General features: G+C 36.3%; 1 protein-coding gene across 1 annotated transcript in view; it reads right to left on the minus strand.

Moving 5' to 3' along the window:
• LOC122811624 (solute carrier family 26 member 10-like) overlaps window positions 1–26,419 on the minus strand; it is a 443,093-nt gene that overhangs the window by 338,105 nt on the left and 78,569 nt on the right. The window contains exons 4-7 of the mRNA XM_044083596.1: window positions 24,399–24,563; window positions 23,330–23,482; window positions 13,714–13,796; window positions 808–955 (exon numbers count right to left, since the gene is read on the minus strand). Of these exons, the coding sequence (XP_043939531.1) occupies window positions 808–955; window positions 13,714–13,796; window positions 23,330–23,482; window positions 24,399–24,563 (549 nt within the window). The remainder of the gene's footprint in view (window positions 1–807; window positions 956–13,713; window positions 13,797–23,329; window positions 23,483–24,398; window positions 24,564–26,419) is intronic.

The following is a 26,419-nucleotide window of genomic DNA, read 5'->3' on the forward strand; positions in this document are numbered from 1 at the left end:
TGTGGCTTCCCCTCTGTGTGAAGGTTCCTACCTCCATCCTAATGAGGGCTACCATCACCAGTTTGGTAGGCCAAGCCCACACTTAAGATTACAGTTGTTTCATCTGTAAAACTCCACTTTCATGTGGCAAAACAACCACCGACCACCACCCCCACCCCAAGGTAAGCAATCTGGTATTTGCTACCCACTCATCCCCTCCCCTGACCAGCTCTTCAAACACATAAGCCACTAGCTAAACAAGTGTCATTGGGGTCTTAGTCAGGTTTTTATCCCTCTATGGTGGAGTCAGACAGGGTAAACAATTACTTTATCAGTATTTTGCTCCAATGCATATGAGTAATTATTATGCATTTTGATGAATAAAAATAAACTGGAATGAGTACATGCTAGGATATTGCTATTTTCAGAAATGGCATGGGACATTCTCAAGGTGACCATATAGTAACTGCATCTGACAACTTACTGCATTGTCCTGTCTTTGCAACTATTGCTGGTTAGAGCTGAAATACAGAGCACTTGTAAGTTAAACATAGTGTGCATGCACAAAATAGGAGAACCAAGCATAAACAACATCTTGTAACAAACATTCTTGCAATACAAAAAAGGAACAATGGAATGCAAGTCTTAAACACAAAATGTTGGAAACATTGTTCTGGTCATGAAAATGGTTATAAACAGAAACTGGCAAAAATGTACAGGCCCGTACAATGTGTGTAAAAGCAAGCTTTAAGATTTATAAAATTCTAAAAGAAAACAGCTGGCATGCACATTATATCTTATTTACTGACGTATACTGTGTATACAGACCTGATTTGGGTCAATAGTGTACCGATGCTTCTCTGCATAGATCATAGCCAGTGACACAGAAACTGCATACCCAACGAATGTCACTGCTATTGTGTCTCCAACTAGACTAGGGATGGATTCTAGTGCTGGAAGCTTGGGTGAAGGAAACCTGTATACAGTTTACAAAAAGACCAGCATCAGTACAAAACCTGAAAACCAGAACAGTCAGTGAACAGGAAACTGGATCTAAATGTATGTAAGAAACTGCTGCATCAGATAGTCACTCTTACATTTTCAAAGCTATAGTCAGCGGTTGATCTCATCCGAAAGAGAACTCCAGAGGTATTAAGTGCAGAAAAAATGTAAACCCTCTGAGTATAACCATTCTGGAATGCTACACTAGATTTCAGAATTAATCTGTTTAATTCTGTTTAAATAAAATGGTAACTTTCATGCACAAATCATTTTTACTGAACAAGTGAATATTTTAATAAGGTGGTGTAGAATTTTTTCTAAACTAACCTGTAATACTTGTGATTGCACCTCCATCTTTCCAACTAAAATCAGTGATGCTGCAGCAGTACCTGGACTGAAAATGATTGTGAGAGGTGGCGTGTAAAACATGTGCAAGTGAGTGGTGGCGTGTAAAACATGTGCAGGTGAGTGGTGACATGTAAAACATGTACAAGTGAGTGGTAGCATGCAAAACATGTATCTGATTGAGGGAGTAGAATGCAAAACATGTGTCAGGTTGAGTGGTGCATGCAAAACGTGGCAGAGTGAGCGGCAGCATACAAAATGTGTATATGAGTGAGTAGTAGCATGCAAAATATGTGCCAGAGTGAGTAGTAGCATGCAAAACCTGTATCAGGGTGAGTGGTAGAATGCAAAAAGTGTCAGATTGAGCAGCAGCATGCAAAACATATCAGAGAGAGTGGTAGCATGCAAAATGTGTCAGAGTGAGTAGTAACATACAAAACATGTATCACAGTGAGTGGTAGCATGCAAAATGTGTGTCTGAGTGAGCGGTAGCATGCAAAACGTGTATCTGCATGAGTGGTAGCATGCAAAATGTGTGTCTGTGTGAGTGGTAGCATGCAAAATGTGTGCCAGAGTGAGTGGTAGCATGTAAAACATGTGTCTGAGTGAGGGGTAGCATGCAAAAAGTGTATCTGCATTAGTGGTACCATACAAAATGTGTGTCTGTGTGAGTGGTAGCATGCAAAACATGTATCAGTGTGAGTGGTTGCATGCAAAAAGTGTCAGATTGAGCAGCAGTATGCAAAACATATCAAAGAGAGTAGTAGCATGTAAAATGTGTCAGAGTGAGTAGTAACATACAAAACATGTATCAGAGTGAGTGGTAGCATGCAAAATGTATGTCAGAGTGAGTGGTAGCATGCAAAAAGTGTGAGACTGAGCGGCAGTATGCACAACATATCAGAGAGAGTGATAGCATGCAAAATGTGTTAGAGTGAGTGGTAACATGCAAAATGTGTGTCAGAGTGAGTTGTAGCATGCAAAACATGTGTTAGAGTGAGTGGTAGCATGCAAAATGTGCGTCTGCATGAGTGGTAGCATGCAAAACATTTGTCAGAGTGAGTGACAACATACAAAATGTGCCAGACTGTGTTACTGCTTAGCTACAATAAGAAGCAGAATGCCTTAGGAGACAGTACATCATGGGGCCTATGAGATGCTCATTTGCAGCACTTTAGTATGTGAAATGTGATATATCAAGGGAAGCACTTTCAAAGGGGGCAAGATCTTAAAGATGAAAGTGCTCATTAGATCTCTACAGCAACACAGGATATTTCACAGACTTGACTCATAGCAATCTGTGGATGCCAGACCTGAATGAAAATCAGTAGGGTAGTCCTATATATATATATATATATATATATATATATATATATATATATATATATATTATTTATTTTATTTTATTTTACATTTGTTGACCAGGATAGTCCGACTGGATGCATGTCCATTTTCAGCGGAGGTCCAGGGAGAAAAGCTCCAAGGGTAAGCAGATACAGCATTACATAATACCAGCATTACATATTACAAACAGACTGTTTACAGAGATTACATAAGTAAGCAAGTTAAACAAGTTCCACGGGTTACAGTTAATCCTGAGCGCAAGTCAGGATTAAATTAAATTATACAGTAAACTGGTTAGCAGATTTTTACACATTCTACAGAGAGTTAGCCAGGCTTGATACATTGACATAGCCAGTTAAGTGACAAATGTTGTTTGAGTCTAGTTTTAAATTGACCTAAGGTGGAAAGTAAGGTAATATCAGCTGGAAGAGAGTTCCAGAATCTACTTACAGAGTTTGCAAAGAGAGAATCACTGGCTGTGTTATTAATTTTGCTAGTCTGAATTAGTAGTTTGTTAGAGGATCGAAGTGGTCTAGGATTGTTATAAGGGGTGATATTTTTAAGTGCAGGAGTATTGTCCGGATTATAGAGGATTTTATAGGCCATAATCAGTTGGTTATACTGGATTAGGCTGGGTAGTTCAAGCCACCCAAGCTGATTTAGATTGATGCAATGATGTGTCCTAAAAGGCGGCCCAGTGGCAAACCTGGCAATGCGGTTGTAACAAATTGAGAGTTTGTTAAGGACAGTCTTGTTTAAATTCGAGAGTAGAGGGTATGCATACAGAAGTGTTGAAAGAAGGTGAGAGCGAGCTATGCTATGGCAATTTTAGCTGGAGGGGTTAGGAAGGCTTTTATTCTGTAAAGTGACCCCAGTTTTTTATTTATGGTTTTGATAGTTTGGTTAACATGTAGATCAAAGTTTAGATTATTGTCTATGATGACACCTAATAGTTTTGTAGAGGGGTCAGGGGAGATTATTGTGTCATCATTTGATTTTATGGTAAAGGTGAAAGCGGTAAACCTACATGTTGGTGAAAATAACAGCATTTTAGTTTTTTTGGGATTTAGGATCAGACGATGTTCAGAAAGCCAGTTTTCTATCGTATTAAAGGTGGTCTGGGTAGCTGACCATAACTCTACTGGAGATGTGGCTGAGCAAATCAGAGTAGAGTCATCAGCATATTGGATACAGCTGACTTTTGGGATGACAGTATCAAGGTCATTAATGAAGATGGAGAACAGCAAGGGCCCTAGTATAGAGCCTTGTGGTACTCCAAGGGTGTTAGGTAGAAGGTTAGAGAGTTTGTTCTGCCAGAGGACAGCCTGCTGTCGACCATTCAGGTAGGATCGAAAGCATTGAAGGGCTCTAGTATCTAGACAGAATGTTTGCAGGGTGTGGATTAAAAGTATACATACATATATAGATAGATATAAAGATAGATATATAGATAGCTATAGATATACTGACTACATCCTGTTCTTCTATTCCCAGGATTATTCAAGAGTATTATGAGGAGCCATTACCCATGCTGCAGTTCACCATTTGCATATTTGTACAGCAACTGAAGTACCCTGACAGGTAAAGAAAATTGTATACAGCATCACTGAAGCCTGAATATGCTACATTTCCAAATACTGAGTGCTTTTTATGAGATACAATACACATCTCTTGATATGACAACTCTTCACTTGACTCTTCAGATCTAGTTCTCTCTAATATCTAAAGAATAAAAACTTACTAAATACAGTATTTCTTATTTTTACTGACAACAGCTATTTGCAAAGCATATTACAGCTGGACTAACTGATAATATTAACTTTTTTCTAATTGCAATAAAAAGAGATTTGCAGCCTAAAATATGTCTGCATGGGGAGCTTAAAAAATATGGGCAAAAATTTGAACATTCTGCAAAGGTATGGACAATTGAGAGGTAGAGCAAAGTCGTGTAATTTTGATAACAAGCAGGATTTGAATAAAAGAGGAAAATGAATATTTAGTGCTGACAGTGTAGTAAGAAAGGAATTCATGAGTACATAAAGTAGTTATAGAATTAACGTAATTATCTGAGAACATTTCTGATAATTGTTTAGATTGGCTGTTTACTTATTTTATAAGTGTAGGAAGGTTATCCTCATAGTATTGGTGTGACTTTTGGAATCTACCCATTAGAAGAGAGGCTGTTGGCTATTGGCTATTATAAATAAATATATTGGTTGTCTCATTGGAAGAGTGTTCAGAGGGTTTATAGAAGATTTGCATTGCTGGCTTGGGCAATGACCCTTGTCACATTAAAATAAGGTTTACACTGTCAGCTACAGAAGAGGGTTATAATAATTAACTCCCTCTGTCTGAGCCCTGTGCTTTCTAGGGTAATCTTGCCAACATAACTGCAAGTTAGCCAAACTTTTTTTCTTTTCATACACACTGTCACAATGTTTCACATGAAGGGCTACTGATATCTCTCCAGGGAGAGTATCCCTTTCCTGTAGTCACACTATACACTGCCTCAAATCAGATTGCTAATCTGATACCAAGATCTCGGTTACTGAACAATCTTTCAATGAGCCAATCAATATATTCATTCAAAATAGCTGATATTCAACCAGTCTCTCTTCTAATGAGTGGATACAGTCACACAAATAATTTCAGGATACCTTTCAATAATAAGATAATGAATCGGCCAAAAGCTTTTATGGATAAAGAAATGAGAATTATTTTCTTTTATAAACAGCTGATTATACATGCAAAGCAGTACTGTAGACTAACAGTGAAAAGGAAGGAAAAGAAAATCGGGGGGAATTCATAAAGGTTTCCACAAAGTATATACTTTCTGAATTCAAGAACAGCCCTACCACAATGCTCATGCTGTCTATTCACTCAGAAATGTTACACTACTCAAACACATAGTGTACACCTTTTGGTAATCTTTATGAATCCAACCCAATAATGTTTTATAAAGACAGGTTGATGACAAAAAAAAACACCTCAACTGCATTTGTTGTTTTTTAGTTCCGTTTATTTCACAGATAATGGAAGCAAGTGCTTTAGAAAAGACCATAAACTATAAGAATACAGCACAGACAGCCCAACTAATTACAGCACACTGGTTTATTCAGAGACAGCACTCCACAAAGTAAAACATAAACGTTTATATCCGCAAGTACGTTTTCATCTGTACAGACTTCCTCAGATGCATAGATGAATGTATCTCACAAGCAGCAGTTTAAATACTTCTAAATAAATAAATAAATGATGCCCCTCCAATCACAGTGCAACTAATTAAAATGGCAAATTGTGACAGAATAGAATGTGACGGAATAAAATGTGAGATACATTAATCTATGCATCTGAGGAAGTCTGTATAGACGAAGACGTACTTGTGGATATAAGCGTTTATGTTTTACTTTGTGGAGTGCTGTCTCTGAATAAACCAGCATTCTGTAATTCATTGGGCTGTCTGTGCTGTATTATTACAATTCCAATCATTTATTACATATGACTAAAGTCTTGTGATGAAAATAAAGTCCATTAAGTCTATGACCCTAGAATCTGGATACTGCTTCCTCCGCAAGTAAACAATTTCCAAAGTCCAAATAACAGCTGCATACAAAAAGAAAGAAAAGGACAGTGGCAACTCTGCTTCAGTACACAAGAAGTATTTACAGGGCAAATATAATCTCTCTTTCCTTTCAAAATAAAATGACAGAATGCACAGATAGTTCCGTTATATGGAGACGCAGTTCATTTTGTCAAGGAAACAGTGTCCATGTTAAGAATGAAGAGTCCCATATTACAGTAAACAATTCTATATTATTAAACGATAGCAGTTTCAAGGTAATGCAGGTAATATCAGAGTGAGAATGGAAGCAATTATGAAATAAACGCTAAGAAAATATGTGGTGGGAAAGTGTATATATATATATATATATATATATATATATATATATGTTGAGAGGAGACTCTCATTCTAAAACTGGAATAAATGGAAAAATAGAAAAGGAAATAACTCTGGAAGAATTAGGAAAAGAAAATATTAAAGGAAAATAGTGCTCCAGAGACAGATAGATTTGGATATGAGTTTTTTAAAAAGATGCAAGAATGGTTCAGGATGCTTTTAAAGCTCTGTGTGAGTGTTTTGGAGAAAATGAAAGGCAGAAAGTGTTAATACAGTCCGAATAAGTGAATTTAAAAGAAGGGGGTAGGGAGGAACTAAAGGCCAGTAGCTTTAACTGATACTGACCATAATATATCATTAAATATTTTGCAGTTAAGGTTATAGGGGTACTAGAGGAGATTCAGGAAGAAGACCTGCATGAGACTGGAAGAGAAAAGGATGTAAGGCAACTTCTCTTAACTCAAAGAGAAATGGTAATTAATATAATTAAAGATAAGGATGGGATAATGCAATTGTTTAATGATATGGATTTTGGACAGATGATGAAAATTTTAACTAAGTATGAATTTGAAAATATTTTTTAGGTTTACATCACACTTTTTAAAAGAATACATTTAAGCAAGCAAGATAGACACATTCAGATTAAACAAGAATAAAATCATGCAAGAATGTCCTAGGTGTCATTTATGGTTTTGTTCAGTGTTTAGTGCAATACAAAGAAATGTGAAGGCAGAAACAAATGACTGCAGCTGGGAGATGGGAAGGTTAAGATAACTGCAATATTTGTGTCATATGTAAGTGATCTTATAGTAACAGTAACAGAGAAGTTTGCATCTTGTCATTGTAGGTATGGTAGAAGAAAGGTTAAGGTATGTAAGAATATAACTAAATACGAGTAAGAGAATGGATTTGGGGATATCTCTACACAAGATAGCATGCATTCTGCTGAAAAGCAAATAAGTATATTAGATACTCTGGGGGATTATGACTGGATCTTCAGTCATAACCAAGTCGTTATGCATTCAGAAAATAGATTCATGAAACTCACTTTGAGGGGAAAGTCGGAGAGTTGACTTTCTTGAATTCTTTTGAAGAGCAAATAACAAATGACTGTGATTAGGACCAGAGCATAATCCTTTGTGATGCGTAGGATGTTTTAACTGCACTGATGTGCTATCAGTTTAAAAAATATGTCAGTGAGCACATTACAAGCTTTTAAAGCTGTTGGTGTATTAGACATGAAAATAGTTTCTGTTTGTCATTTGAAGGGAACTGCAAGGTGTGTTACAACTTTCCATACTTTTAATTAGTTTCCAATGTAGTCTTGTGGTGATTGCCATTGTTGTGGCAGTGTTAGGTTTGCTTAGTTATGGCAATAGATTCATAGGTAGGTACTAGGCTATCGGCCCTAGGGCCTATACAAGCCTAGCCAAAAAGGTACCCTGGCTTTCGCCACCCAAGAACATTATTTTCCTATGCTCCTGTTGAGCAGAGCCACAGAGGTGATCCCGGGGTGAATTTCCTATTTCCCATCCAATCATCAAGATTTTTCTTGAAGAGTGCTAATGAGGAGCTTTGTTTGCTATAGATAGGTAGTTTGTTCCAGAGTATGGGAAGTCTCTGGGACAGGAATTTATCCCTCCAGCATGTTCTGTTTATTGTGGTGACAAGGTTTAGGTCCCTAGAACATGTAGCTCGGAGGGATTGGGATTTCTTTAAGTCGAGCATGTCCAACAGCTCTGGGTTTGACATAGCTTTGCATGTTAGGCAGAGATCGCCTCTGAGTAGGCGATATTTGATGGAGTAAAGCTGGAGTTTTTTGAGACGGTCTGTGTAGGGCATCTGTTTGAATTTCTTAGATAAGAAGCTTACTATAATTGGGTTGTTACAACTATATTTTTGCATGTGGGTCTCACTATAACAAGTTTATTTTACACTTGATTCTGGAGTATAATCAGAGTGATCCATGCACTGCAGTAAGATTGTGGGAGGAATATACACATTCTATTAAAATAAAATATTGCTGATTAAATATGTTTTGTGGGGCATCTTGTGGGTGTCTATGGATGCCCAGAGAAATTACAGAGTTTATTTTAGGAAATTACTTTGAAGGCATATGCAGTGCTAGGTAAAATTTGCTAAATGGGGATATCCTGTATTACACAGAAGTTTAGGAACAGTTCGAAATAAATGGTAAATCGCATTGTTAATTATAGTACCCTTCAACTTCAAGCAATTCTGTTATGTTACATTGCTTGCTAAAGGAAATAATGGTAGAAGAAGATAAGATATATGTCATAAGGATCATTGCTGCAAGGCTTGTAAATTCGAAATGGAATCTAGCTGCTGCTGCTGCTAGACTTCAATTTCCATTCATCCAGTTTTTGGCATCCTGTAATGCATAGAGTTGTAGTCTTCAGATGTGACCACTAGAGGGCAGATGAGGTATAAAAGTGAACAATTAACATTCTTTAGTGCTGCTTCAAATCCCTCCAAACAGGTGCAGTGTCACAGGAGCGGCCTTAGGTCAACTGGTGCCCTAGGCAAAAGGGCTACACGGTGCCCCCCCTCACACCACCTGGTGCCCCCATCCTGGTCTACCTACACCAAATAAATACTGGAAAAGCACCCCTGTTAGAGCAGCGCCCTAGGCGGCTTCCTAGTTGGCCTATGCCTAAGGCCGGCTATGAGTGTCAGTGACTGGTTCTGTTACTTGTCAGTAGGCTGTTCTTTGCTTCAAACTGTTAAGTGCAGTTTTTTTCTAATTCTTTTAAAGATACATGATACCCAAGGGTGTAGCTAGACATACTGAAAATGATATCCAAAGATGTAGCTAGGCATACTGTGTACTCAAGTGAGTACATATTTTTCTGTGCATCTCTCACAAAATGTATGTTTCAGAGAACACAGAATATTTAGAACTAGTTAAACTTACTGTCCACTGGTTAAAGTTGTACATAACATGTTAATGCATTAGGAACACTTTTTAAAATTGCCTTTCTAAAGTTAAACATGGAAAAACTGAAAATAGAGTGCACCTTTTCAAACTGTATAGAGGCAATATTTTAAGCGTTGAGTACTTTTTTAAAAAGATACATGAGTAGTGAGGACAGTGGCATTAGGCACAAATATAAAATGTACAGTTCTGGCTACTCCCCTGAAACGGAAGACAGATTGAGGATACTGGATGCATTGTTTAGAGGTAAGCAGCCAGAAGAATTTAAATGGAGAACAGAATTAAAACAAGTGGGGAGGGATGTAAGGAAGTGAAAGTGGCTTATGCTAGCAAAGGCAAGAAAGAGCAAAAAGGTCCCATACGAAATGCAAGTAGGACCAGAAAGAAAGATTCTGGCAAAACAAAGTATCATCTGTGTAAAATCTGTATCAGCGCTTCCTTGATGAGTATATTATGGAAGATGTGCAAATTACCACTTACAGACATACAAGTGTTCCAGCCCACTGGCTATTCAATGCACACTATAGAATAACTTGGTGTTGATGTACTCTTGATAAGATGGATAGCTGCATGGCTTACAAGTAAGACATGGCAAATATCATATAGCAACTGGACAGGTGAAATCCTTGTTTACAGTGAACGTGTCCTACAGGGCTCTGTCCTAGGCCCTTACTTGTTTAGGTTGTATCTTTCAGATCAAATTTTTCATCTGTGGTGTTCTACAGTCTATATGCAGATGTTCTGAAATTGAGTAAACTGATTGCACATGCTACAGATAAGGCATGTCTGCAAAAGAACTTGACAAAATTGACTATTTGTACTCAGGAGTATATGCTGATAAATACATTAAAACTAAGCATATGAGATTTGGAGACATAAAGTGAAAGATGAATATTTAATACAGCACACAGTGACTGAAACTGTAGACTCATTTAAGGACCTGGGTATATGGGCATATATCCAGCTATGAGTTTTTCTTATCATATCAACCAATTGGTTAATGATATTTATAGAACTATAGGTTGTATAGAAAATATTTATGAAGCCTAGGAAATCAGAATGATAAAGCCATTGTTTGCTAGTTACATTAAACCCAAACTTGAGTATGGAATAACAATATGGAAACCTTATAAGAAAACAAGCATGAGTAAACTGGAAAGAGTACAGCAGGAATATACCAGGGACATCCATGGATGTGAAAATTTAAGTTATTATGAAAGACTAAAATACTTGAATGTATACAGAGACAGTGACCAGAAGTCATTACTGTAGCATGAAATTGTGAGACAGAAACCTTATAAAATAAGACACCAAGCTCAGGAAATACTTTTAAGTATATGCAATTTATAACATTCTCTAGTAGCTGTTTTTTCCTGAACTGGTGTGAAAAATATTATTTGCAACAAATGGAATATTATATCTTATTTTGAGAATCCATCAATAACCACCTTTCCCATTTTTGCACGTGGAGTTGGGGTGTCACTTCAATAGTGAATCATTTAAAAAAATGGAGCAGGAATTGAATAATTTATGTAATGTTGCTTAGGTTATATGATATATAGCAATATAAACAAAGCATAATATTTGTTAATTTTAACTTGTTAATACAGTTTGATTACTTTTATATAAATGTAAATGTGGCTTTGTCATAAGTGAAATTCAATAAAGGTGTTAAAAACAGGTATCTTAGCATTAAAATGGGAGACTCACAAAGGTTGGCTTACAAAAAGGTGCCAACATTAAAAAAATAGAAAAAAGGAGTAATGTAGAGGGTGAGGGTAACAATGTGTTCATGGGCGCAAAAAAGGAGTAATGTAGAGGGTGAGGGTAACAATGTGTTCATGGGCGCAAAAAAGGAGTAATGTAGAGGGTGAGGGTAATAATGTGTTCATGGGCGCAAAAAAGGAGTAATGTAGAGGGTGAGGGTAACAATGTGTTCATGGGCGGAAAAAAGGAGTAATGTAGAGGGTGACGGTAACAATGTGTTCATGGGCGCAAAAAAGGAGTAATGTAGAGGGTGAGGGTAACAATGTGTTCATGGGCGGAAAAAAGGAGTAATGTAGAGGGTGAGGGTAACAATGTGTTCATGGGCGCAAAAAAGGAGTAATGTAGAGGGTGAGGGTAACAATATGTTCATGGGCGCAAAACAGGAGTAATGTAGAGGGTGAGGGTAACGATGTGTTCATGGGCGCAGAAAAGGAGTAATGCAGAGGGAAGAATGTATACATACATATATATATATATATATATATATATATATATATATATATATATACATATATATATATATATATAGAGAGAGAGAGAGAGAGAGAGATACGTGTGTGTGTGTGTGTGTGTGTGTGTGTGTGTGTGTGTGTGTGTGTGTGTGTGTGTGTGTGTGTGTGTGTATATATAGGGTCTATATTAGAACACCGAACATTTGAAATGTCGGGTGTTCTAATATCGACCCATTTTCAGCGAACGCTGAAAATATCGAAGAAACAGAAAAACGAATTCTTTCCTAGGGAAAGAATTCGGTTGTCTGTTTCTGTTGCTTCGGTATTTTCAGCTCTCTGGTGGAAAGTTACGGGTCTGGTTCAGGTAAGTGTGCGATTGTGTGGACTTGTGGGATAGGGTGGGTTAGGTGAGTTAGTGTTAGGGCGCAGGTCAGGTAAGTGTGCGATTGTGTGGACGTGAGGGTTAGGACAGGGTAGGTGAGTTAGGGTTAAGGTGCGGGTGAGGTGACTGTGCAATAGTGACTGACCTTAGGGTTAGGGTTTGGGTTAAGGTAAGTGGATAGTTAGTGGTGTATATATAGTTTAGTGTAGGGTTAGCTGTAAGAGTTTAGGTGTATGTGTGTGGATTTATGTTTGTTTGGTGTGCTTGTATTGTGTGTATGTGTTTTGGAACAGCAATTTTTTTCCCTAGGAAAAAATTTGTTGTTTCGAATGTTCGATGTTTTGTATTTTCGATTGCTAGGGTTCGATATTAGAACACTTGACATTTTGAATGTTTGGTGTTCTAATATAGACCCTATATATATATATATATATATATATATATATATATATATATATATATATATATATATGGTTTCACTTCATAATCTCGAAATGCTGAAATCTCGAATTTCAGCATTTCAAAACTATGAAGCCGAACCATTCACAATCCCGAAACACACAATCACGAATCACAAAATCACGAATATACATACATACATACATACATACATACACCATACACACACACACACACACACACACACACACACACACACACACACACACACACACACACCATTTCACCCACAACACACAAACCACACAACCCTACACTACATATAAGCAGGGGGGCAAGCCCCCCCTGCACATCCCACACCCCCCTACTTATATATACCAACTCCGAGTTTGCACAGAATGAAAAAAAAAAACTCACACCACGGCATTCTACACTCGCTCGCACACTAATACACATCACACATACACAAACACCAACAAATCCAACACTCATACCCATACATACAACGTACAAAAACACACACAAACACTCACTCACCTTCAATTTCAGGCACCATACCAGCCAAACACTTCACGCAACGTACCGGAAATGCTTAAGTGCGGATTTGAGATATTCGAATTTGCTCTTATGCACTTTCGGCATTCTGTATTTTCAGCTTCATGGTCTCGGAATGCTGAAATTCGAGATTTCAGCATTTCGAGATTATGAAGTGAAACTCTATATATAATATATATATATATATATATATATATATATATATATATATATATATGCAGAAATTAGGAGTTAAGGTTATTGTGCATAATATATTTTAGAGGGTTCTCCTTGCAAAAGTTGAAGATGCCAATACTAAGAGTCTAAAATGACAAGTCTTGAGAATCAGAAGCTTTACCATTTTTATACTCGAGCATCATGCACCCCTGGAAAAGAGTTTGTACTCTCACCCAAAGGTGTGCGATATTGGAGTGAAAATATTTAAGTTTCAGACAGAGAATGGGAATGCAGCTGGACTTGCGCTCTAGAAATGCTTTTCCGTTTTGTTTATATTGACCAACTTTTCTGTTAGTGTTTTTATTTTGCACATTCAGTCACTCGCAGTGTGCAAAATCATCCTTAGCAATCGGATATATTTTAGAGTACTTGTATGCTGCTTTTTGGTACTTGACTTTTCTTCATATTACAGACTTACCCTGCAGGGATTCGTCCAACTATCTCGACAGCATACTGAGTTTCCAGTGAAGAGGCAAAGGTGATGCCTGTAGCAGCTATAACCTGCAGAAACACACACCAAACAAATACTTAAGTTTCAGAAAGAGACTGCACATAACATTGACTGTATTTGCTCATTTCAATCAGCTACTTTATTTCTCCCTGTGGCCTCTGGATATATGTTGAAGGTCTACCCTGAGTCCCTGTTTTCTGTATTCCAGTCTCCAATAGTCTATCATCTTGTCCTTCAGAATTTATCTGCTACTTACCACTTATCACCTCCCTTTGCACATACCTAATGGTTTAGCAGAAGAATATACTTAAAGAGAAACTGCATGCTAAAGTACAACTTTTGCTCATACAAGAATGTATTTGCTTCTAAACAAAGACATGCTTGCATTACTGTGCACAAATAATGCATGAACTAGTGGTTTCTCCCTTTCTCTGGCCATTTCTTTGCTCTCCACCTGCACTCTGTGTTAGGTTTATATGACATATTGTGTTACCCCCTTTAAAATGTGATACACTGGCTTCTAATTCTTATTCTCATTGCATTTTAGAGTTTTGGCATAGAAGGTGCCCACACAGCAAAATATTTATTCCTCAATCATTTGCAGCCACAAAATGAGTGAGTGACTGGGAATGCAGGTTTACTGAATTTGTGCTGAATCATATGGCACAGAAACTACTGCTAGTGTGATTTCTTAGTCATAACTGAGTGGGCATTTTGGGCATGACACCGCCACCTGATACAGTGAATGAAGGAGCTTATGCAGCTATGAGATAATTGCTCTAAGTGACCAATTTTTGTAGCTGAAACCAAAAGCTTGCTGAGTTTTTTTTTCTTTCACCCCCAACTGCATCTAAAGTCCTTTCCAGTGATGCCACATATATAACTTAACTGTTTTATAAGTCATAGCAAGATTTTTACTTTAATCTCAAGTTTTCTTACACTCATAATTCAAACAGTTTTCCTAAGCATAATTAATACATCTGCATTTATAAAACTGACAGAGTAGGCAACCCTTAACACTTATTAGTAAGTCACTGACACTTAAGATCGCAAAATCCATACTCAAAGGAGAAGGTTGTTCAGTTTTCCCTTAAGGCCAGTGCATAAAGTTGCCATGTTATGATTCAAAATGAGAGGAGAGGAGGTTTTGCAGGTCATAAAGTGCAGGAGTTAATATTCTACAGATTAAGTAGAAGATGTTTCTGTTAGATGAGGTTCTGGTTCTGGAAATGAACAAGTACAATCAACCAATGCTGACTGTATACTGCTCCAAATGACTCAAGCCTCCACTTTTATCATAAATTTATTAAAAACTGCCATAGACTACAGTATTGCTGCCTTTGGAGCAGACATGTTTGGAATGCTTTTGAAAACAGAATGCTTATGTTTTTCTGTCAGGTCATGGAGATTTTTAAAGATTATGAAATCCTCAATTAATGTTACAAAATTCTGGTTCATCTACATGGATACTATAAACACAGAGAAGAACATCTGAGTACCCAGTTCTTGGCTTGCCATATTTATTGTTTTTTTCCCTAATTTGTACTAATTTTAGATATTCCCAGCCAAATGTTTTATTCATTAATAAAAATACTCTTCTGTTTGAAGACTTGGGTAAGGTATGTAACTTCCTACTTACCTATGCTATCTGTTGTTTATCTGAGTCCTTTGCTTTCATTTTGGTTTCTTGCAAAATGGCTACATGTGTAGCTGTTGTTTTAAGACTACCCATGTTTTCTGTTTTGGTTGAAACTTTTACTTCATACAGTTCAAGAAATTGATTATTTATTACAAAATGGTTGGGCGTCTGCCCTTCTGAGTAAGTCTATCAAGTCAAACATTTTTTAGGTGCTTTCTGGTTTCCTGCCAGCAACCCCTGACATCTCCTACTGATGTTTCACCCTTTCATTCCTTGTTCAGCACGGGCTTTCTACTGGATGAAGTGAGAGCTAACCACAGGGGGGTTTGCTCTAGGTAGTCAGAAAGGCTGTTTGTTCATTGCTTTGTCACATCTTCTATGTCAGGGTATTGAGTGCACTCTTGTCCTGGAAGTCTGAGGGTCTTAGTCCATCTGTACTGGAGCCATATAAGTACGTTAAAGTAGAAGGTTTGATTCCTTAATTAGTTCCCATGTCACAGAACTATCCAGTTGCCCGAGCCAAAAGACTTCATAATTCAACATTCGCTTAAGGGGAGTTTTGTTGCTGTGTCCTAATCCCCTTTCCCAGGGCAACTGATGTTTGCACTGGCATTACTGCAGGGGCTTACAATACCCCTCCCACTATGCATGCTGTCTTCTGTGCATGTGAAACAGAGGCTGATGTCATTGCTTGACAAAGCAAAGCACATATTGTATACAATGTACCTTCTCACACTAGACAACTGTTTTGCAGCAATTGGAGCATCTCCCTCCTCCAGATGGGTGAACCAAATACTGGCTTCTTACTCCCACCCTCCACTTGTCAGGCTCCTTGGCAACTAGCTCACTAACTGAACCCAGGATAATCTTTATTCCTGAGTCATGGAGCTAACAGGTTTACACAACATAAGCTGGGTGTTTGTATCATGAAGCATATTTAATCAAAACCAAACATTATGCACTGCATGGAGAATTCTCCTTTCACCAGGATGCAGCAATCTTGGAGCTGATTGTAGAAGTAAACATGTGCAGTGGGTAGAGCACCCAAAATGGGAGTATAGGAAGTGTTGCCTTCACAAGAAATAAAGTTCAAATTCTACACTCGATTAGCTGTTTTCAATCAAATAAAGAATTTGATAAGGAACTTCATATTAAACATATTTCTCTGTCCCACTACAATCCAGCATTTATAAACAAGCACATGATACAGTACAATAACGGATATATTTTTGACTGCCAACTGATTGGTTACATATAGTTTAGGAGACAACAAACAATCAGTGTTTTAATACAAAGTTAAACTTCATTTTATTTGCGATGGTATGCTCTCTGCAGTCAGTACTTATTTTGTTTAAATCTGAGTCTACCTAATGTTATAGAAAGAGATATAGTAAAGAAAATGTTTTAATACTGGCCAAAGCACCAACTAGTCAATCAGTCTAAATGGAAATATTTTTGGCAGATCAGTCTGCAGTCAAAAGATTAATGCTGAAAAGTATTTCAAAGTGTGGTTAACAGTGGTAATTTTAGCACTATTTTCTGCTGAGGATCTCAACTTCAGTTGTTTGAAATTAATAATGAGGTGATGGGGCTTACTGCCTGGGTTATAATAATTACTGAACTGACTAGCAGAATTTTCTTTTGAAATAAAATACACTGTAACTTAAGTTCAGGTTACTTCTGTTTTATACACTGCCCTGGATACTGTCCTTTACTGGTCAAAACATGTTTTATATTCACAAGAAATGCAATTTTCATATGATGCAGTATGGAAAGATACTAACATTATAATTAATAATCATTCTAATTTAAATTCATTGTTACTTCTTTATATGAGAAATAAAATGCTATTAGTATTACTTTATAATATTTTATATCATTCCTCATTAAACTAGATATTTAAATACTTTAATAAAAAATATGAATTATATATACAAATTTGCTTCATTAAATATTTCAAACTTTTTAGTAATTCCATTGAATTGTACTTTAGGCTATGCTGATGAAATGAATGAAAATTCAAAACGTTTCATTTACTGCTGTCTCTGACTCATACTCATATTTTGATATTTATTGGAAAGTGACTCAGAGTATAACCTTAACTCTTTCTTGTAAAATATTTTCTTTCTTTGTATTACCTTTTTATAATGATTTTAAATACTTATTTTGTCTTTAGATCTTCATTATCTCATATAAATTATTGTTAGATTTAAATAATAGCATTCTCGTAATTATTCTGACAAAATTATTTAATTTTCTTATCTAAATTTATTTGAAACCAGTAGATATAGTATTTTGAAATCAGCAGTGCAAACAACTTTATGAAATATTTAGAGGACATTGATTTGGAAATTCTTACACAGAACTTTTTATTTCACATAAAATTAATAAAACATATAATGAAAATGAAAAATAACAACAAAATAACGAACACACCACGACTGTAGGAAGATAAGAAACAAAATTTAATGAGAAGTTAGCGCTTTCACGATCCAAACTGATCGCTTCTTCAGACTTAAATCATACTACTGAACATCCAAATTTAAATTAAAAGACAGCCTATCACAGTGGAGAATGTACTAACTAAAGTGGAAAGCGCATTTATCTAAAAGCTTTAATTACTTAAACGCTAAAAACATTTAAAAAATGTACAACTATTAGTAAAATGTATAAATAGTACATATTAATACAAAAAAACCCAAACATTTGACACATAATTTTAATGTTTCAATGGTCTGGCTTTCAAAATTGGTTCAAGTGATACCATACCATTAATTCCAGGGGGTTTATCAGCCTGCAGTTTCATAATCCACTTCTGTTCAACCTCCTCTGTTCTGTTCTTAATATCGCCACCTCTCAAGCTTTCTGATAAAATTTCTAATACAAAAAGGTTAAAAACATGGTGCATCCCTTTTTCTTGTACATGCTTAGCCAGTGCACTAGTTTCCTTATTTTTCTTACAATGTCCCTCATATGTTCCAGGATTCTATCTTTAAGGCATCTATTTGTCTTCCTGATATAAAAAACATTGCAGTATTTACAAAAACTAAAATAGACCACATTATGCATTTTACAATCTGCATAGAAGTAAGCCTCAACTTTAAATTAATGACTTCTGTGCAAAAAAGAAGAGCCTGAATATATATACTTACAGGCTGTACATTTTCTGCAGGGGAAGGTGCCTACTCTGTTAGAACATTTCCTGCTGGTCATTCCTGAGGACTTAGAGCTGCCTCTTAAGTGACTTTCTATTAATAAATGAGAAATGTGGTACTGTATCAATTACATTGTCTAGTTCAGTTATCGATGTTAGTATATTCCAGTTTTTTTCAAATATGTTACAAAATAACTTAATATCACTAGAGTATGATACTGGACATCTAATTCAGTCATTATTAGCCCTTGAATTACTAGGACTCCCTTCTGCTGAATGGGAAAAATAAGGTTTGCCACTACTATTACGTACTTCATACATATGACTGACAGTTTCATCTATCTCAGTTTGATTATAGCCCCTATCCATAAAAATCTATGCTCATTATAGAGACTGTTGCAGTTAACCCATCATCTGTGTTATGTATCCTGCTCATTCTCAAGAACTGCCCCTTGAGAATATTCTTACTCACATGAATAGGGTGTATACTTGATTTGTGCAGTATGCAATTTTTTCTGTACAGGTCTGTAGTTAATCCCCCAGGTTGCATCTTACTTGTATCTTATTTTTACATCTAAAAACTCTATTCTCTCATTAGAGTACTTATAAGTGAACCTCAGGAAGTTGATAGACATATGAAGAGTATGCACAGAAGAGCTTGCACCCAGTTTTGGAAACTTGTGGTATTATATTAAGAGACACTAAGACATTTCTTGTCTTACTTTATGCTAAAATGAGAGAGCTGAATAATGACTTTCTTTTTGTTATGATGGACATAGTATCTCTCTTTACAGTAATATCTAATGAATGGGGCATTGAGAATGTATGTGAATTGCTATGTACTAAAAAAGTTTTTACCTCTGCCAAAATTAACCTGATCTGTAACCTACTTGAGATAATTTTGGAGAATAATGTGTTCATATTTAATGGGATGTTTTACTTGCAAAAGGTTGGCGTGGCTATGGGCACAGTTGTGCCAATAGCTACGCCAACCTAGCATTGGTACAATAAAAACACAATACTCTACTCCAAGGCAATGATTTTAGTTATGCAATTTTATGGTATGTATGTATTGTAGATGACGTCTTCCTTTTATGGGGATGAACAGTGGAAATATTATAACAATTTATTGATTATCTTCATATGTCTATCAACTTCCTGAGGTTCACTTATAAGTACTCTAATGAGAGAATAGAGTTTTTAGATGTAAAAGTTAGTAAGGTACAACCTGGGGGATTAACTACAGACCTGTACAGAAAACCTAGCAGACAAAATTGCATACTACACAAATCAAGTATGCACCCTATTCATGTGAGTAAGAATGTTCTCAAGGGGCAGTTCTTGAGAATGAGCAGGATGCATAACACAGATAATGGGTTAACTGCAGCAGTCTCTATACTGAGGATAGATTTCATGGATAGGGGGTATAATCAAACTGAGATAGATGAAAGTGTCAGTCATATGTATGAAGTACGTACTAGTAGTGGCAAACCTTATTTTTCCCATTCAGCAGACGGGAGTCCTAGTAATTCAAGGGCTAATAATGACTGAATTAGATGTCCAGTATCATACTTAGCGATATTAAGTTATTTTGTAACATTTTTGAAAAAAACTGGAATATACTAACATCGATAACTGAACTAGACAATGTAATTGATACAGTACCACATTTCTCATTTATTAATAGAAAGTCACTTAAGAGGCAGCTCTAAGTCCTCAGGAATGACCAGCAGGAAATGTTCTAACAGAGTAGGCACCTTCCCCTGCAGAAAATGTACAGCCTGTAAGTATATATATTCAGGTTCTTCTTTTTTGCACAGAAGTCATTAATTTAAAGTTGAGGCTTACTTCTATGCAGATTGTAAAATGCATAATGTGGTCTATTTTAGTTTTTGTAAATACTGCAATGTTTTTTATATCAGGAAGACAAATAGATGCCTTAAAGATAGAATCCTGGAACATATGAGGGACATTGTAAGAAAAATAAGGAAACTAGTGCACTGGCTAAGCATGTACAAGAAAAAGGGATGCACCATGTGTTTAACCTTTTTGTATTAGAGATTTTATCAGAAAGCTTGAGAGGTTGCGATATTAAGAACAGAACAGAGGAGGTTGAACAGAAGTGGATTATGAAACTGCAGGCTGATAAACTGGAATTAATGGTATGGTATCAATTAAACCTATTTTGAAATCCAGACCATGAAGACATTAAAATTATGTGTCAAATGTTTTTTTTTTGTATTAATATGTACTATTTATAAATTTTACTAATAGTTGTACATTTTTTAAATATTTTTAGCGTTTAAGTAATTAAAGCTTTTAGATTAATGCACTTTCCAGTTTAGTTAGTACATTCTCCACTGTGATAGGCTGTCTTTTATTTTAAATTTGGATGTTCAGTAGTATGATTTAAGTCTGAAGAAGCGATCAGCTTGGATTGTGAAAGCACTAAATTCTCATTAAATTTTGTTTTGTTTTCTTCCTTCAGTCGTGGTTTGTTCATTATTTTGTTGTTATTTTTCGCTTTGAGGTGAATACCGAGCATTTTACCCAGTATCTGTGCCTTTTTTATTACATATAATCAAAATGATCAGCAATATTGGCTACATAATAATTTACTGGAGGCTGACAGGAAATATCCTTTTTATAATTATCAATGCTTCATTCCTCAAGGACTTAAAAAGTTTTTACTTTGCATTATTCTTGCAATTGCAAGGGACCCTATTACTCTAAAACTGAGTAAGTCCAGTCATTACTCCTTTTTCTGAATGTTAAAAATGTTTAAATATGATACTTTATAAAGAAATGAATGCTTAGGAATTAGAAACTTGAAACAAAATATCAAACCTTAAACAGTGGCCAAGAATTGGTATGCCTTTGGAAAAAGAATGCAGCATTCTGTGTCTATTATTAGAAATGATATACATTTTATGAGTTTAACATCTTGTATCTATTTCAAGTTAAGGGTTTTTGTTAATATTGTTTCTTCCTCTTTTTCTGCTTTGTACATATTTCCTTTTCATTCATTTCTACCTGCATATTTGAATCATAAAACAAATGTAACTGTTCTTACATTATGTTCTTCGTACTGTACTTTTTATAAATTAATGATTAAATCATTAGAAAACCGATTAAAGAGTTTTGTTAGTGTTATTGTAAAGCAAATTGTAAGCATTCTGTATTTGCTGTGTTGTACCGAATCAATAAAATTTCAGTAATATTTATTAAATGCAATTATTATTATTTTATTTTGGAGTCAAAACCAGGTACTCATTTCATGACTAGCCATTTTCACAGGGTGAAGTTAAGCCACAGTCATGCCAGCTTTCTGTCACTTACCTAGAGCACCATAACAAACCCAAATGCCTCTGTAGATGTGCTGTGTCTTGTGACATTGTATAAGTTCTAAATGTGTGTGAGAAGTTGTAGTGTTCACCTTAACACTATCTAAATCTGCCCAGGCATCTTAGACCTTCCCTGAATATTCTGGTCTATTGTTATTCATCGATACCTAATAATTTTAGATTTTCTGAATTTCTTCTAGGATATTACTCTCTAACTCACAACTACTCATTTGACATTTTTCAAAATTTAATCTAATTAATTTAAGGTAAATTTTATAAAGCATGTCTAAAATATTATAGAGACTGTTTTAGCCTGAAATATTGCACTATTAAATTTAAATGATACAATACAGTCCATTTCCAGATAATTTTCGTTAAACTAAACCTGCTTAAATTGCATCATTCCATTTTATTGTACTAGTCTAGATACTGGATGGTAGAGTGGTATGTTAGTTAATATCGTTGAACTACAGTGCTTGGTTCCCTAGTTTAGATGCCTTTGCACAGAGCATGTACATCCTTTCTGTGTCCATGTGGGATTTCAGTGGAAAACATTTGTATTGGTGAACTGCTAATCATTATAAATTGTCATGTATATGCGTGTGTGTGTGTGTGTGTGTGTGTGTGTGTGTGTGTGTGTGTGCGCGTGTGAACTTGCATCATGGACTGGTGTCCCACATACTGGTTCTCTGTCCTACACACATTGCTTGATGAGATAGGCTCTAGCATTCTACTGTGACATAGAACAGGATAATATATCATAGGATTAATGAATGAATGAATTAATTAATGAATGAATTAATTAATGAATTATCTAGATATTTTTACGATGCTTCCATATCACTTAAAATGTATTATGGCTTAAATATTTTTGGATTTATATTGTGATTTTAAGCAAACCATAGCTGTCATATTTTATATTGAAAACAATATTTTCCGTTTTACCACATTTGCTAAAATGTATTTATTGGAGTCCACTGCTCAGGTACTGACGTACCACCTCCTAACATCCCATTTAAATGACCTCCATTGACTTACAGTGCAGACCTTCAGTCTTGAGTCATTCCCCATCTGAAATTCTCCTTTTTGTATGTTTACCATGTGAGAAGCACTATTATGTCTCAGGCCATGTCTGTCTTCCATTTCTTTCCTCCCATCTCACACGCAGTATATCAGTTGGGATGTCTCACTGCATTCTGCCATTTTACTTAGCAGGTTCTGGGCTGTTGTCATCCTTTTTCCTTCCTCAAAGTCACCTCCTAATCCATGTAGAGTTTATCTTTTACAAACGTAATGTAATTAGGTCTGTTAATAACTAAAAATAAGTAGCAGTGTCATCAAGTCATGCAAAGCAAAATCAGCAAGCTGGCATTGTGGTACTGCAGACATGGACATCATGCCCTAGCTTATGATGAGCAGTGTTTAAAACAAGAAGGGAGTGCATACCATTAGAATTTCCACAGGCAGAGGAGTCCGCAATTTGTGTTTGAAACGGGTGTTGATTTCCTTCATGGGAATAAGCACTGTTAGACAGGCAAAGGAAATCGCAAGTTCTGCCACATTTGTCAGAGGTAAGCCTTCAAAAACAGCTGCTAGTGTCTAAAACAAAAACAAGCTGGTTATAAAATTGCTTTTTTCATATCACAATACTGAAAAACAAAGAAAATTGCTGCCCCCCCCCCTTTAGTATTATATCTCTCTTGGGGTATAATAGTTAAAAAAGTTATTTATACTATTATACTCAAGAAGTCAGCGAAGAGAAAAACTACATAAACTATAAAAGTAAATGAATGTTTTGAGTTTGTGAGACAGGCAGACCCATTTACTGCATAGTGGCAGGTACTATCCCTTCTGGTTAGTGTCCCATGTGAATATTAACTTTAGGGATGATACTTTAAGACTACACAAGTGTAAACTACATCCATATAGTAGTGTATATAATTAAAGCATTTACTCTTGGTAAAGTAATGTTTAAAATAAACACGTCACATGGCTTCATTGCCATTGTGATAATTATACTTATCTTGCAGATAAAGTGTGTGTGTGTATGTCATTAGTTTTTCCTTGGGTTGCCACTAGTTCTGGGGTTTGCCCACTTACACGTTCCAGATAATATAAATAAAAGTGATAGATAGACTGACAGAGAGACTGACAAACAGGCCGACATATACATAACATAGATAACTAATGGTAGGGAATATAAAGAAATCAATTTTGAACTGAGTTGAAGTCAAGGTACAAGGGCAGGTGTGAATCATACAGATGGAAAATATTCTTCACATCCAGTCTTACTTTTCTTAGTGCTGCAGTTACTGCCTTGTTATTTAAGCAAAGAACATTAGCACATGGACAGTATGTTTTGTGTGCCTGATAAAGAAGAAGGGCTCCCAGTACTTAGAATCAACTTGTGATTTCAAGCAGCATAACACACTTCTCTTAACTACAGTGACATACCTTATATAAAAGGCTATATATGCATGATTTAAATAAAATAACTGTAAAAGAATACACTAACCTTAAATAAGGTGAAAGGACCAGTGAAACGAGGGATCTTCAGACCAAGCATGTTCTGAATCTGTGAAACAGTTACATGGAAAGCAGCACCATTGGTAAAGGCCTTCACAATGGGGTCAGACAGGTACGTGGCCAGAAAGCCCAACTGCAAGGTGAACATGCAGACCTAAAGTCAAAATACAAGCCAGTCAATGCTGTGAGAAAGTAAGGAGTTGGATTATGAAATTTACGTCAGGAGTGTTTGTTGCAGAAAATTAATCTGAAGTAGTGGATCAAATCTGGTACCATCTCTGAAATGCTCCTTTATATACAATTGAATTCATTACTGGAGAAAAACTGTCAATTTATAACTGTGTGACATGATTTAAAAGGTTTCTGCAATGTACTTCCATTTAAATATATCAGTGCTATATGTTCAGTTGATAAACTGAACAATGTCCCATTACAGCCCAGTTCTACTTCCTACATGATGTAATATAATATAATGAATATAATGCCCCTTTTGTCAACCATCCATCCAAACACATGCAACTATTGTAATGCCCAAAGAGACACCTTACTAAAATGATACAAAGCCTAAATGACATGTTCTACATAGACCGACTCAAAGTCCTGTCACTCTACTTGGTATCCAACAGACTGTTAAGAGGTGACCTGTGTCTGGCATACAATGCATCCTCTGACCCATTCCTGATGCATTTACTGTACATGAGCAAGTCAAATGGCATCAGAAATATTTGGTTTCTGCAACATCAACAGAACAATTCGGAGTGACGGGTGTATTTCTCAGAGGATACCGCTGCTATGGAACAGACACTCCATCCTCTTTAAGCAAAGTTCATCCCTGTCCATTTGCAAGTGTAACTTAGATCTATGGATGTGAAACAATAAATTTACCTCAGTACTGCTCCCTGTACTACTAATGGACAGATGCTGCTCCTAAATGCTTAATTCCATGCATGAGTCCCCTCAAATTATCTATGGTATGATCCCAGTTATTCTCATTCTTGGTAATATATATAATTATCGACTATGGGATGGGGTAAGGTCAATCTATAACCAAAAGGGATAGGTTATTTTGAGCATAAAAAAGGAAACTAGCTAGGCTTAAAATGGTTCACAAGGCCAGCTAGCCTAGTACTTACCTATGAACCTATGATGTGGGGTTCACTGGTGTTGGGGGCATGGGCTCGACTGCTGCATTTGGTAATACTGCATAAGATAGGCTACAGACTTGTACCATTAAAATAATTATAGGTGGTACTACCTGCTCTATCTTCTACCGTAACATGGGCACTTAGATGGATTTGGGTGCCAATGCAGCTACTGAATTGGTAGTAGAGTAGGGAGTAGAGCCACTAAAAGCTAGTAATAGGCAATGCATGCAGAAATACAGGCACAGCTTGTCACTTTCAGAAACAATACTGTGGTAGGACAGGAGGGGAATGCTGGTTGTGAAAAAATAGCAACTTGTTAGCTCTTTGCTGAAAGCTCTTTGATATAATTGACACAGCACTATGTGCTAATAATTCAAACAACAATATTTAAGCTAACATTTAATACCCCATGACCCTGGCAGATGTGTGTGTGTGTGTGTGTGTGTGTGTGTGTGTGTGTGTGTGTGTGTGTTTGTGTGTGTGTGGGGGTGGGGTGGGGGGGGTGGAGTGGCGTGGGAGATGTGTGTATGCACAAGGGCAAAAATACAAAGTGCCCAAACCCACAAACTAGTGTGTAGATTTAGATGTAGGCAAAACTCTTAACAAGGTATGACCTACAGCTCTGTGGGTATGGAAATTTATGACCTACAGCTCTGTGGGTTTGGAAATATATGACCTACAGCTCTATGGGATTGGAAATATATGACCTACAGGTCCACAGGTATGGAAATATATGACCTACAGGTCCGTGGATATGGAAATATATGACCTACAGGTCCACAGGTATGGAAATATATGCCCTACAGGTCTGTGGGTATGGAAATATATGACCTATAGGTCTGTGGATATGGAGGTATTAATTATT

The sequence above is a fragment of the Protopterus annectens genome, chromosome 9.part0, assembly GCF_019279795.1.
Source record: "Protopterus annectens isolate FY-2018-M chromosome 9.part0, PAN1.0, whole genome shotgun sequence".
Classification (NCBI taxonomy): domain Eukaryota; kingdom Metazoa; phylum Chordata; order Ceratodontiformes; family Protopteridae; genus Protopterus; species Protopterus annectens.